Below are 14,566 nucleotides of genomic sequence, written 5' to 3'. Positions count from 1 at the left end.
TGGAGTTTTAAGAAAATTTTTAGTACAAACTTTGGACAGTAACTTAATTATAGATTTTTTTTTTAACGGTTTCACCTTTGGTCAAATTTTTTTGGAAGAAGTAAATTTGAAATACTTGGGTAATTTTTGCAAGGAAAAATCAAGGGTGATAATTTTTTATACTGGCAGAGAATGTCCAGTTATTCCCTCAATTTTTCCACATTGATTTTGCTTTTATCTAATTTCTTTCACTTCTCCAGCTGATCAAGCTACAGTTTTCCATTTCCCTCTGCAAATGTTGCTTAGATATTTGGTGCCTTGCTGTAAATGTGATTAGTTCCTTGTTTAAAAACACAACCAAGATGTTGATCAAAAATAATGGAGAAATTAATGCATTTACAACAAAACAGCAGATTATTAAATGAAGATAAATATAACACTAGGAGTTCATTCCCTGAAAATGGCCATCTGCTGTAATTTTCATGGGATATAAAAAACCATTCCTTCAAAATGGTGTGATGCTGTTACAGTGTAGTTAACTGTCTGGGTAAATATCTGCTAACAGTTGAAATCATCAAAATGCAACTGAGATTCCATCATATGATTTCACCAATTTCTAGGCATGCTCATCTGATGTGTTTTCTGAAAAATCTTAGATGATTTGCTCAAGATAAGTTAAAACAATCTTTTCCTGAATTAGAACATTTTCTATTTTCTATTGTGTTCATATTAACATTTTCTGAATGTCAGTGTGTATTGCACTATATGTGACATTTTAAATAAAGTACAAATGGGGCACATCAATTTGCTTTGTACAAAGCAAAGTAAAATTCCATTGGTCTATCTTGGATTTTTGTTAGAGCACTTAGTGTGAATATCTGTCAGAGATCTGATGTATAACAAAGTACAAATTTGCAATACTCAGTGGACATTTAAACTTAAAATTTGCAGCAATGATCTGTTGTAACAGAAATGTCTACTTATTGAAAATTACAAAGAGACCAATTCTCAGATGAATAAATATATAAACACGAGGTTTATCCTCAGTTTGTATTCCAGGTAGAGCTACAGTTACTAACTTGCCATCTGGAGACATAGGAGCAGTATTAAAACCAGCACCTTTGCATGGACAGTCACAGGTACTCAATTTTTATTTTCTTGTGGAAACATCACTTTTCAGAATCAATAGTAAATCTGTGTAATAATTGAAAGCTATAATATGCAAAGATGGAATTAATTAGGGACTTTGATGATTATAGAGTAGATAAATATCCCAACTTCTGTCCATGTTTCAGGTTGACAGATCTGATGCATTTGTAATCTATAGATAGAATAATCTGGTGTACAAAGGCAGCTGACAGCTTTCTTGTGCTGTGATAGACAGGTTCTTTTAACTGTAATATATTTTAATTATAGAGTAATGCATAAATAAAGAAATCGTGCAGGTTTTGTGTTTTGAACACAATGGCACTTGGGCAGATTTTTATAGATTTCTAATCTTAGGTTTTTGGATAGGGTATTCAAGCAACTTACAAAGTGTAGGGAAACATCAAGAATCTATCAAAAGCTATGAAAATGTACCTTTAAAAAGCAAGAATTGGCTCTTTAATAGGAACTGAATTCAGCTGTAGTCTTCAGATTTTATCTGAAATGCATACCTTTAATAATTGGTCTAAATAGTAATTGTACTCTAGGATCTACACTCTGATCCTGACAGTTTCAGTCTAAAGACCCTCAAATCCCTCATTTATTATTATTGTGATGAGCAGCAAATGTGGTTTTCATTCACCTTCTCTTGGCAAAGGAGACGTTTGAGGAGAAGAACCGGCTCTTGAAGGAGCGCCTGGACAGGATCTTCTGCGGCAACGAGCGGCGCTGCGCGCGGGCGCCGGTGTACGGCCGGGACGTGCTGAGCGTGTGCTCCCTGGCTGGGGACACAAAGGCCTCCCAGCTGCCTTCCAGTGAGGGCAACAGCTGGAGGTGGGCTGGCTTTGTCAACTGCTGCCTTTCCTCAAGTGCCTGCGGAGGCCCAAGTAACCCCTTGCAGGAAATGATCCTGGGCTTGGTTCAGCAGCAGGAATCTCTGAAGGATCTTGTTAACAGGTAATGTGTGTGACCCTGCCTAACAAGCCTTTACACATCTAGTTGTTTCTAAAACACTTTTCAAAAAGGCTTAAAACCTTGTTTCTGTTGATGAGCTTATTTGGTTTAGAATGGTTTATTTAGCAGTAAATGATGTGCAACATGGAAGTAAAAATAAGTCACTTATTTATAAGTGACTTATCTTTCCTAATTTTAAGCCCAAATTCAGCTGACCATACTTAGGCTTACGTTCTTATGCTATTGGATGTACTTGAATAGGTACCACTTGCACCCAGCTAACAAGAGTTAAGAGCAGAGATGCAGGCAGAAGCTGGTTTAGCTAAGGCTGAGTTTCATTGCTGTGCCTATGGTTATTGATGATCATTTTGTGTGTGTCTTTTTAAATCAGTATTGCCTTGTTTTGGTGCTTTTCACAGGGCTCTCTTCGTGTTGCCAGCTGCAGTTGCTGCTCCCCCATGTTTCTATGTAGCAAATCCTCCCCCTTCATACAGTCACAGACTGAAACTCCTTAAGCACAGCCTGAGGCAGAAGGCAGCTCCACACTTGCATCAGTTGCAACAACTGACCACTCCTCACTTGCTGCAGTTCCCTGACCTCCGGCTGGTGCAGTATGACTCAGGTAAAGGACATTTGCTAACAAGATTTCAGTAATTTCCTCTATCATATGAATGGGATTTCTATATAAAGCCATTATTGTTTTTTCTGTTTGAATTATAGGAAAATTAGAAGCTCTTGCTGTCTTGCTTCAGAAGTTGAAATCTGAAGGGCGCCGTGTGCTGATTTTGTCGCAGATGATTCTGATGTTGGACATACTGGAGTTGTTCCTGAATTTCCATTTCCTCACCTTTGTGAGGATTGATGAATATGCCAACCAGGAACAACGACAGGTAAGTGTGCCCTACCAGTTACTCACTGGTACCAGGCTTTTATACACTACAGCAGAGAAAGGAAATTTGCCTAATTTTGTATTCAGTTTGATGTATGTTAATCCCTTATTTTATTAGGCTATAGTGAATTTGGTTTGGTATTTTATTTTGGTGTGCATTTTATTTAGTTATTGCTTTTATTCTGTTTATGTAGGAGCTGATGAAAATTTTCAACAAAGACAAGCGCATTTTCTGTGCCATCCTCTCCTCTCACAGCCGTTCCACAGGAGTCAATCTTGTTGAGGCAGACACTGTTGTCTTCTATGACAATGATCTGAACCCAGTGATGGATGCAAAAGCTCAGGAATGGTGTGACAGAATTGGGAGATGTAAAGATATCCATATATACAGGTGATGGTGACAGTCAATATCTGCTCTTTAACATGTTTTGATGTGAGTTTTTTTCAGATAGTGCTGCCCTGAATGATCTGGAATAAAGTGGAAACAGTGCTGAAAACCGCTTCCCTTCAATGAAAAAGATGCCAGGGTATCCTATGAAAAAGTGGGGGGTTTAATGCCAAATGTAGGAAATTAATCATCCCTGCATGGGTTTTGTCTGTTAGTCTACGTGGAGTTTTTAAAGAGATCTTTTTCATTGTTGATTTCGGGTTTATTTTTTTCTTTAATTACATAAATTATTAGAAGACAGCTCTAAAGTAAGGTGATAGTGTACTTTTTTATGGGCCTGCACCATAACTAAAAAAACTCCCACATACTACCACATTTTAAGCATTTAGTGGAATTCTCTAAGGGCAGTTTGTATTTTTGTTTCTGAAAGCTGATTTGGAAATGACTTACCAGATTTCTATGGTTTTTTTTCCCTTTTTTTTAGGCTTGTCAGTGGTAATTCTGTAGAAGAGAAACTTTTGAAAAATGGCACAAAGGACTTGATCAGAGAAGTAGCTGCTCAGGGAAACGACTATTCAATGGCCTTTTTAACACAGGTAAGTTAATATTCAGAATGCATTGAAACACCCATGTTGCAGTTTTTAATAAATTCAAGCATCTGTGTTGGAGTGTTTAATAGCAGTTTAGTAGAAATCTGTCTAGGCTAGAATTAATGAGGAGGCATATTGGATTTCATGATTGCTTGAACTCTCAGTGTTGGGGCCACATCCTTTCAAATATTGTCCATCTGTTTTTTCTGTTATTTGTATAGTGATGCACAGCATCACCCATGACTCAATATATTGTGATTTCTTCACAAAATTCTGCAAAATTTCGCAGAACTTGTAAGGGTGAAGGTCTAAACAGCTTTAAAAATGTGAAATAGTTTTGGATATTTAGAGAGATAGGCTCTGAATTGCTGCTCTGAAGATACGTGAGACAGTGACTGCACTGGTGAAGCCAGGCTATCCTGGCTGGCACTCCTGATGTAATAAAAAAAACCAGGATGCTCCCAAAAATTGAATGTATTTCTCTTTTTTCCTTCTATTTATGAAGCAAACAATTCAGGAATTGTTTGAGGTTCATTCTCCTATGGAGGATTCTGGATTTAGAGTGAAAGCAGAAGAATTTGTAGTACTTTCTCAAGAGCCGTCTCCAGCAGAAAATATTTCACCTAAAGTTGCAAGACCATTCATAGAGGTAATGATTAACACACACATTAAAAATACAGCTGTGCAACATCAGTATTAAACAACTAACTAATCCCATTTTATTTGGGTTAATTCTGTCAGTATCTTTTTCTTGTAGTTTTGTGCTCTTTTGTCATTTGCTTTGTGACAAGACTTCCAAAAGCCCAAAGCTGAATTTTATAATTTCTGGGACTGTTTCTCTTGCTGGAGCAGAGACTTACTTAAGAAATTTGTATTGCATTTCAGTGAACTCCTTATGGAGTTTCTTTCCATATTTTTGAAGTCTTAATTATTTTAAAAATACATCTCTCTGAAAGGCCCTCAACAGCATTGAACGAGAGGATGAGGAGTCAAATGAAGAAATAGGATCTGAGTCAAGCATTGAACCTTTAATCTCAGAGCTCTGCGAGACAAAATACATTGAAGAGCCCTCACAGCTGCAGGAGTTAGTTGCTGTTGTGGATCAGGTACCGTCACTTCCCTTGAATAGCTGGCTAAAAAGTAATGTTTAGTTCAAATGTTTCAATATCTTTGCAGTCTGACCTTAAAGCAACTTTGTTGTTTCTCCCATTAAATGGAAGGGAGATCTCCCACTGATTTAAAATGTTAAGATGAATTTGAAGGAGAGCTTTGATACTTCATGTAGCATTTCTTTTGTTATCCTCAAAGTTACATTTTTTCCCTTTGATACTTCCCTCAGCTGACTCCAATTGAGAAGTATGCTTTGAATTATCTGGAGCTCTTCCATGGTTCAGTTGATGACAATGAGCCACGGTTGAGTGAGGTAAAACAAATCTTTCTTTTCCATGTTATTCTGTCACAGAACAACATTTATTATATTTTCAATATGAAGTGGAAGTGTCTCCAGTCATGTGGAATATATTGTAGGCACTTCTGTGATCTTTTCTTGCTATACCTTATGAACAGCATAATGTCTTACAGAGAGCTCATTATTCTGGGATTCTCTGGTTTAAGCAGGTGTCAGTTCTTAATTTCTTTTTTATAAAATGGAAATTGCTTTCAGCCCAGCTCAGCAAATATTTGTTGTACTCCATTGATAGCGGGGGAAAAGATTTCATTAATTTCAGTGAGCCTGTGCTCTGATTGTCTTCATTGTTTAACTGAAATTCTTTGATTGCTTTATATTGATGGCTTAAAAGCCCTTAATAAAGACCAATAAATATCTTCTAAATGATTGTGAAAGTATCTGATAAGAAATTGCTATAAGATTTCTGTGTCTGAAAATGTCAAAGTTCAAGGCATTTATCCATAAAATTACAAATTGATGACTTCTAATCCAGTGTCTGTTACTGTATGAAGTTTCTAAGGAGTCTGACTTTAATCTAGATGGAACTGAAAACTGCAAAGAAAGCCTGGGAAGTCCAGCATATGAAGGAGTTAAAGGAAAGAGAGCAAAAAATGCTTTGGGAGGATGAAGAGGAACTTCTAACCTACACTCGGGAGGATGCATACAACAAAGTAATTGCTGATTAGTCTTGTTTTTTCTAAATAGTTATTTCTTAACAGTCTGAGAACACCTTTACCCTTCAGGTTTCAGTTGGATCATTTGAATTATGTTCTCTTTTTGCTGTGTAGGAATATGTCTATGAAGGTCCAGATGGACAAACTGAAATTATGCCAGTAAGTAAAAGTAACACCAGGCAGCCTAAACAGGCTTTTTATTTTATGAAACATAAAGATCAGTGAAGAGTTAACATTGCAGTAATTACAGATTTTATTCTCTGCAGCTCTGGACTCCTCCTACTCCACCTCAGGATGACAATGATATCTACATAGATTCTGTTATGTGCCTGATGTATGATACCACCCCTATTCCAGAGTCAAAATTGCCTCCAGTGTACGTCAGGAAGGAGCGTAAACGACACAAAACAGATCCCTCTGGTGAGTGCGTGCTCAAAACTGTTCTGGGATTTATTGCTGAAAGTTTAAAAAATCAGTGGGGTTTTCATGCCTCCTATATATTCAGAATGCATTGATACACCATGTTGTAGCGTTTAATAAATTCAAGCATCTGTTTTGGAGTTTGGTCTGGTAAAGATCGAATGTGCATGTTTGAAGGGATAAAAAATCTTGTCCCACCACGGCCTTGAAGCAGTGGAGTCACTGGAAGTCCCAGTTCTTGTGGTGTGTCTTGTCTTTAGACATAAAGATGTTCTTCAAAGGACAGTTTTAGAAAGCTGGCATTCTATTTTGTCAGTCAGGACAGGGCTAGTCTTACTTTATAATAGGCTCTGTTTAGTTCCTGGCTGTGCTTTCCAGAGGCAGTGGGGAGTACATGTATGAGCATTTTGCAGCTGTAGGCAGAGGAGTCAAAGAATGACAGTATCTACCAGTAATGCTTTATGTTTTGCCTTAGCAGCAGGTAGAAAGAAGAAGCAACGTCATGGGGAGACAGTTATCCCACCTCGTTCACTCTTCGATCGAGCAACTCCCGGAATGTTGAAAATGCGCCGGGAGGGCAAAGAGCAAAAGAAGAACATCTTGTTGAAACAACAGACACAGTTTGCAAAGCCTTTGCCAACTCTTGTCAAACCAGCTACTGAGGCTGGACAGGATAATCCAGAGTGGTTGATCAGCGAAGACTGGGCACTTCTGCAGGTCAGATGATACCTGCAGCTCCTGCTGCCATTATGTTTTTATTCCTTCATTTTATCTTTTCGAGGTTATTTCTAATTCTTAATGGCAATTTGCTGTCATAACTTGGAACAGCTTGCCTGTCATTTGTGCTCCTCTAAGGAGAGATTAAAGGCTAAACTACAAAATGTATGATTAAGGCCTATTGTTTTAGAAACCACTTACTATTATTCAGATTAGTTGTGCTGGCTGGACAATGGGTAATGTAGCTAAGTTTCTTCCCACCTTTGAGGGAAGAGCAGCACTTAAATAACAGCTCTCTGTCCTACTCATACCAATCTCCAACTATTTCCCTGCACATCAGTCAGCATTAAGGCACCTTATGCCTGTTTATTCTCTGTGACTGAACACAGAGCCATAGCCCTGAGCCGTCCCACTGTAGTAACAGCATGTGGGCACATGCAGGCAGGGCCAGGTTTGGAAAATGGCAGCGATGTCTCCTGATGCATTTGTACCTTTCTCTGTTGCAGGCAGTGAAGCAGCTGCTGGAGCTTCCTTTAAACCTTGCTATTGTGTCACCAGCACACACTCCCAACTGGGACCTGGTCAGTGATGTTGTTAACTCCTGCAGCAGAGTCTATCGCTCGCCCAAGCAGTGCCGCAACCGATACGAGAATGTCATAATCCCAAGGGAGGAAGGAAAGGTGAGTTCACCTGGAATGATGCGTCTTTTTTTTACCTTAAGTTGTAGAGTTTTTTTTCCTTAACTCCATAAACACTTGTTTTTTTGTTAAACGTTTCAACAGTGTAAATAAATAACTTTTAAAAGATCTTTTTAAATTATTCTCATCAGGATTTCCACTTATTTTATGTGATTTCTTTGAAAAGAAAAAGCACCTGAACAAAATCTTCCACAAAAGATCATCTAACTTTCCTTCTTATTTTACAGCTAATGTACGAAGCTAATCCTAAAAAGAAGACAAAAAGTATTTATAAGGTGTGCATTGGTATTCTTTCAAAATCAAATCTAGACACTGTGGTATTTAGCAGCAATGGAGGTGGGCAGATAATTCATATGAGATCCATGTTGAGTGTTACTTGAGTTCTGAAACATCAATTAAAATTCCAAATTTATTTTTCCTTTCTTTGTTGATACAGTGGATTGACACCAGACTTCAGCTTTTGGATTTGATAGATAAATTTTAGATCATGCAAGAAGTTTGTGATTTCACTTAAACTGTAGTTGGCATTTTTCCACCTTGTATCTTATCCTGATGGTATTTAAGATCTGAAAGAATGAACTTCATGCTAGAGTCTAAGTGGATTACAAATACATAGTGAATTTGATGCCTGAAACACGTTTTAGTAAATGAGGATGATAGGACGCTAAAGAAACAAAAACAAATTCCATGACTTGTGAACACCTTCTTCCAAACCACACAGCAATTTAGTGGCAGAGTTGGGTGGAGAATCCAGAACTTCTGGCTGTAGTTCCATTTTCTGACTGCTAAGGAGGTTTGTCCCTGACTGGCAGTTTCTGCTTAGGAGAAGCCAAATGTTAGACTGGCATGGTGTGTGGATGTTAACCTAGCTTTGTTGGGAGAGCAGTGCAGTGATGGTTTTGTTTTATTACCTTATGTGTGCGCTATGCATAACTATAAACTAATGGGCTCTTGGTTTGGGTAATGAATTAAACTTGCAAAATCTAAACTAAAGCAAAGATTCTTTCTCAAATTAGAGTTTGCCATTTTGTATGTCCCCCAGTGCTGATGCCAGTGTGACCGTGAGAACTGCTCCTTATTTTGCTCTTTCTTTATATATTTCCCATAGAGTTTTGTGTGACAGTAAGTTATCAGTGACACGAGGCAGGAACCAGTCTGTGATAGATATGTTGGAGAGTGTTTTTAAATAATCTACGAGCTCGCCTTGTGTTTAAACATAGACAAAATGCCCTGTTGGGTGAGTTTGCAATTGAAAGTTGGTTTGTTTTCTTTTTCTAGACTAAAAACAGTCGCCCACTTCGTACCAATCAGATCTATGCTCAAGATGAGGGTGCAACCCACACACAACTTTATACTAATCATTTTGAGATGATGAAAATGATTGCAGGGAAAAGAAGTCCACCTATCAAACCTTTGTAAGTTTACCTGGGATCATTTGATCTCCTGCCACCACAGATCTCCTGGAAACTGAGTTCTGAATGGCTCTCAAAACCCAGAATTATTCTGCACTCTCTTTCTCTGTTCTTGATCTCTCTCTGTGTCTTCTGTGTTGTTGGAAACACCTCCATATTTCATGTGTTTGGGTCTCTCTGCAGGAATTTGCTGGGTTTTTTTAAATCTATATCTGTCCATTTACCTAAATTGTAGACAACTTGCTATCTATGCTGTTTACTAGTACATTTTTTCCTGTGTGTCTTCCTGTAGTTTTTCTATATTTATTTAGTATTTACTCTGAGTCTCTTAAATGTCTGTCTGTATGCATGCTCCAGTACTGGCTGGTATATCATGGAATCTTCACCAAAACTGCAGGGTTACATGCTAATATGTGAAATGAAATATTGTATTTAAAGTTTTTCTGTCTCCAGTAATACAGTTTTTCTCAATTTCAGACTTGGCATGAATCCTTTCCAGAAGAATCCAAAGCATGCATCGGTGCTTGCAGAAAGGTGAGCACTCCCTATCTTGAAGGAGTTATAAATTGTATAAAAGTGCTCTTTTTTTATGTTCTTTTTTTTTTAGGTTTCAGTTATTTCTAAATACTGTGTGTTTTGTCTTATTATTGTTTCTAGTGGAATCAACTATGATAAGCCCCTCCCTCCGATTCAGGTCGCGTCCCTCCGAGCAGAACGCATTGCCAAAGAGAAAAAGGTATGGTCCCATCTCTGCTGCACAAATGACTGCATTAATTAAAAAATCAGGAAACAGATGAGGTATGAGCAAAGCTTCCTCCTGGGAGAAGTTTGGCAGTACAGTGGATATTACAAGCAGCTGCACATTGCTCATGTACAGGGGTTTAGAGAACCAGGCCCAAAGTGAGGCCTTTCCTTGCACCTCTTGTCACACTAAGACCCCTTGAAGCAATGAGGAACATATTTTTGCAAAATATATTAAACGTGTAAAAATCTTATTTTATTCTTGACCATTCTGTAGCCTCCTTTCTTATATTATTCAGAAAGAAATACTTGCTTGTGGATGGTAAGCTGCTTGTTGTGCTATGCGCTAAGCCATAAAACCATGAGTACATCTTGTAGTTTGAAATGAATCAGGCTGTGTAACTTGGACTTCAAAAGTGAGGCCAGCTTTGCGGGCTGCCTGTGGTTTTGTGGATAAAGAGGTTTTTTCTTGTTGCTTGATTTTGCTTTAAAAAACCACATCTTGCTTGTTCCATGCTTGAAGACTGAAGGTGCCCCTTGCCTTGCAGGCGCTGGCGGAGCAGCAGAGGGCCCAGCAGCAGACGGGTCCCCAGCCCCAGCAGCCCCAGGCGGGCCAGCAGCCCCCCCAGCAGCCCCCCGTGCAGCAGGCCCAGCCACAGGCACAGGCACAGGCACAAGCACAGGTAGTTCAGCAGCCACAGGCAGTGGTGCAGACTGCAGTCACTACTGTGGCCAACACAGCAGTATTGGTAAGAAAGGGAGAGCTCGGTGCCTCTGATGTAGTAACTTCAGTTCTTCTGTGTGTGCTGTATTTGTGTTGTGTTTTCTCTGGGAAGAGAATTTTAGGTCAGTATAGTGAGATCAAAGATATTTTTTTCTTGTTTGCTTTCCCTGGTTATGCTAGGTGTCTTCTGGTTCCGTGATTTATTAAGACTATTCATACCATTGTGGCAACAGATCTTGGCATTCTGAGGTGAAAGAACACCATGCTAAGATGGTTTTTCCTTTTTCACTTTAGACTTTCATTTAATGAAGTCTGAGTGAATAGATGTACATAGTCAACGAGAAGTATTTGTACAGAGAATTTGCAGGATACAGAGGAAAAAAAAGAGAATGTAGCTGTAAGAGCAACTCAGTTAAAGAACTTAAAACCCAAAGATTCATTAACCTTTGCAAGGAAAGTGAAATGATGCATCCTACAGGAAACACCATTGTGCTTTTACTGCGAATTTATGCAAAGTTTTCGTGTCTTTTCCTAAATCTAGAGTCTGAATGAGTCTGGTGACTGGTCTGTGGCTTTTGTATTTAGAGCCAATCCAGTTTGCATAGTAATGTGTTCAGCAGTGGTGGATTTATTTTGCTTGTTGAAGAGCAAGAGTACCACAGCTTTTGCAGAAAGACACAGAGGATGTGTTTTGAACCACAAGCATTGCTGTGTATGAAGTGCTCAGTGATGTTCCTATGTGAGTGCTTGTCCAAGGTTTTGCTCCCTTCCTCTGCTAACAGGGATGTCCAGTGACCAGGGTTTACCAGACTAGGCTGGTTTACAGTTGCTCATCAGTGAGGCAGAATCCTGATTTATGTATGCATTAGTTGCTGTGATCTGTAGAGTCAATGAACAACTGCAGAAATCTCTGTGTGTTCCATTGCATTTTTTTGTTATTTTGTCACTTCTGGAGCACAGCATTGTGTTAAGCAATGCTCAGTTTTCTTTTATTGCTTTTCTGAAGTGCTACCTTAATTGTCTTCTAATTAGGCAGGCACCATCAAAACAGCAGTGACGGGGACAAGCATCCAGACTGGTAAGGAGACTTTCTAACTGGAGATAGAAGGTGATGGGACATTAGGATTGTCACTTTCAGAATCTCACATTTAATCCTGGTTTGCTTTCAGCTACAGTGAGTGGAAATGTGATTGTGAACACTGTTGCTGGGGTCCCTGCTGCTACCTTCCAGCCCATCAATAAACGTCTGGCCTCACCTGTTATACCTGGCACGTTGACTGTGAGTAGATCCTGTCACTAGTTGTGTCCCTGGAGACATTGGGTTGCATGTTTTATCAGCATAGCTTTAGTTTTCCATGTTCTCAAAAATTCTGCTTCTTGCAAATGTCATGTGCGTCTTGGGGCTCTTTATCAAACCTCTCTCTCTTACCAAAACATCAGAACACACTGGAATGGTTTATCAGAAAAAAATGCTTAATACGTTAAAATAATTTATAGGCAAGTGCTGCTAAAAGCAATGTATTATGTTATTAACATTTTCAGCTTGTAACTGTTTTGTGCTTTATTAATTATGATCTTTATGATGATGTTAATGGTTTAAGACTATGGAAGATAAAGCAAAACATTGAAAGGTACTAAAATCAAATGTCTGTAATAGAATGAAGGGTTTGGTGATCAGCCTGTTGGAAAAAGATTTAACCACATGCTGATATTAAGATGCATCCAAACAGATGTGTTAGACAGATTTGGGGCTTTCCTTCTTTTGCATTTTTCGTGCTTGTTTTAAAAATTGCCTAGAGGGCCAATTCGGTTTGCAGCAGGGAAGTGTGAGGCGTGGGAGGGGAGCAGTAATGGCTGTGTTCCCTTTCAGACCTCGGGAGGCACCGCCACTGCCCAGGTGGTTCACAGCCAGCCCCGCGCGGCCGCGGCGCCGGCGGCGTCCACCGAGCTGGTGACCATCGCCTCCACCCAGGGCGTGCGCGCCGTCACCTCGGTGACAGCCTCGGCCGTGGTCACCACCAACCTCACGCCTGTGCAGACACAGACAAGGTCTTTGGTCACCCAGGTCACGCCAGGTAATGATCCTGTGTTCAGGGACTTGTTCCAGTAGTGCAAAAAGGGTCTCAGAATTCCTGTAGATCCACCATCACAGCCCCACAATGTTGGAAGTCTGGGATGCAATTAAACAGGGCTACGATTTTTAACTTCTTTTGTTGTTGGTGCTGAGTTTGCATTTTTTTCCAGTATTTCTCGTTAAACCATGGCAATAGAGAGCTTGGCCCCTAGGCATTGCAATTTAAAAATATTATTAACAATCTAGCAGTAAAACACTAGAATTGACTGTCTTGACTAAAAAGCATTGTGAAGAAATGCCCTTGCATTTTATGATCTACTCTGCTTTTACATCATGCTCATGATAATGTGTTCTTACATATAGTTAATCCACAAAGTGTGCTGGAGCAGAAAAATAAGCATTTTTTTTCTCAGGTGAAATTCGTGAGTTAAACTGAATGTTGAAAAGTATTTGTCATAACTTTTTGTTTTTTCTTTATTCACAGCTACGCCAACAGTCCAGCTGTCAGGCAAAACCATCACCCCTGCTCACTTCCAGCTTCTGAGGCAACAGCAGCAGCAGGCTGCTCAGGTGCAGGTCCCACAGATCCAGGCTCAGGCACAAGCCCAGTCTCCAGCTCAAATAAAAACTGTAGGGAAATTGTCACAGGTGAGGAGCCACTCATGAAGTAACATAACACACTGCTCTCATTACTGTAAGCTTCCTTAACAGTGTATGTTGTGTCCTGTTTTCTTGGGCTAGAGTGAGATGTATTTCCCTCTTAAATTTCATCCTACTAAAATTTCATGAAGGCAGTGAGTCAGACAGCACTTTCAATAGTAGAGTAGGGCAGGATGGAAAGCACTTACTGTTGCTCACTGGAAGCCATTGTGTAAAAGAGTTACGTTTTAGATACTTGATCTTAGCATTAGTCTGGTTTTCTCCTTTTAAGCTTTGGATGCATCTCCATTTTTCTCCTGTAATGTAAACCATTGGAAATGATGGAAGTGTTTGATTTTTGCAGGAGCAGCTGATCAAGTTGCAGAAGCAGAAGCTGCAGCTCCCCCAGCAGCAGGCAGCACAGCAGACACAGCAAGGGGCACAGCAGCAAACAGCACAAGTGCAAGTGCAGCAGCAGCAGCAAACTCAGCAGCTCACTGCTGTGACAGCCCCTCGGCCTGGCGCAGTCCTCACGGGCACTACGGTCACCAACCTGCAAGTGGCACGCCTGGTGAGTTGGCTTTGACTTGGCAAAAACAGGCTCAGACATCTCACCCTTGGCTGGCTGAAATGAACTGGGCACTGATCATTCACACTCACAAGGGGCAGTTCAGAAGGAACTGCTGTAACATAAATAGCTTTACATTGTACTTACCCATTGATACCATCTCTGAATTTTGTCACTGCACAGGAGCCATTTAGAGACATTTACAGCTATCACTTTATAATCACCTGTTATATGCAGCAAATCTTTCTGTGCTGGTACAATAATCTTCATTCCTTACTGCTTAGACTCGTGTTCCTGCTTCCCAGCTCCAAGCACAAGGACAGATCCAGGCCCAGACTCCACAAGCAGCACAGGTTGCTCTGGCAAAGCCTCCAGTGGTGTCTGTTCCAGCTGCTGTTGTGTCATCTGCAGGAGTCACCACACTCCCTGTGACTGTGGCGGGCATTAGTGTTGCCATTGGGCAGCCACAGAAAGCAGCAGGTACGTGAGTGCAAGTTGGAAATAGA

General features: G+C 39.9%; 1 protein-coding gene across 11 annotated transcripts in view; it reads left to right on the top strand.

The window, feature by feature from the left end:
- The window catches only part of EP400 (E1A binding protein p400), a 46,954-nt gene that overhangs the window by 26,295 nt on the left and 6,093 nt on the right, over positions 1-14,566 (top strand). For 4 of the 11 annotated variants that reach the window (XM_077787198.1, XM_077787199.1, XM_077787194.1 and 1 more), the window contains 25 exons: positions 1,027-1,118; positions 1,784-2,082; positions 2,499-2,701; positions 2,800-2,969; positions 3,163-3,359; positions 3,841-3,952; positions 4,452-4,595; positions 4,903-5,052; positions 5,286-5,369; positions 5,933-6,064; positions 6,182-6,226; positions 6,334-6,487; positions 6,966-7,204; positions 7,711-7,884; positions 8,130-8,177; positions 9,181-9,317; positions 9,792-9,848; positions 9,972-10,050; positions 10,604-10,804; positions 11,812-11,857; positions 11,949-12,058; positions 12,650-12,854; positions 13,338-13,501; positions 13,857-14,063; positions 14,345-14,540. In XM_077787198.1, coding sequence (XP_077643324.1) covers positions 1,027-1,118; positions 1,784-2,082; positions 2,499-2,701; positions 2,800-2,969; positions 3,163-3,359; positions 3,841-3,952; positions 4,452-4,595; positions 4,903-5,052; positions 5,286-5,369; positions 5,933-6,064; positions 6,182-6,226; positions 6,334-6,487; positions 6,966-7,204; positions 7,711-7,884; positions 8,130-8,177; positions 9,181-9,317; positions 9,792-9,848; positions 9,972-10,050; positions 10,604-10,804; positions 11,812-11,857; positions 11,949-12,058; positions 12,650-12,854; positions 13,338-13,501; positions 13,857-14,063; positions 14,345-14,540 — 3,645 coding nt within the window. The remainder of the gene's footprint in view (positions 1-1,026; positions 1,119-1,783; positions 2,083-2,498; positions 2,702-2,799; positions 2,970-3,162; positions 3,360-3,840; positions 3,953-4,451; positions 4,596-4,902; positions 5,053-5,285; positions 5,370-5,932; positions 6,065-6,181; positions 6,227-6,333; positions 6,488-6,965; positions 7,205-7,710; positions 7,885-8,129; positions 8,178-9,180; positions 9,318-9,791; positions 9,849-9,971; positions 10,051-10,603; positions 10,805-11,811; positions 11,858-11,948; positions 12,059-12,649; positions 12,855-13,337; positions 13,502-13,856; positions 14,064-14,344; positions 14,541-14,566) is intronic. The other 7 variants (XM_077787200.1, XM_077787193.1, XM_077787202.1 and 4 more) reach the window with 5 other exon arrangements.

This window comes from Lonchura striata, chromosome 18, assembly GCF_046129695.1.
Source record: "Lonchura striata isolate bLonStr1 chromosome 18, bLonStr1.mat, whole genome shotgun sequence".
Lineage (NCBI taxonomy): Eukaryota > Metazoa > Chordata > Aves > Passeriformes > Estrildidae > Lonchura > Lonchura striata.
The sequence above is the reverse complement of the archived record's forward strand: the minus strand, read 5'-3'. Positions and strand labels throughout refer to the sequence as shown.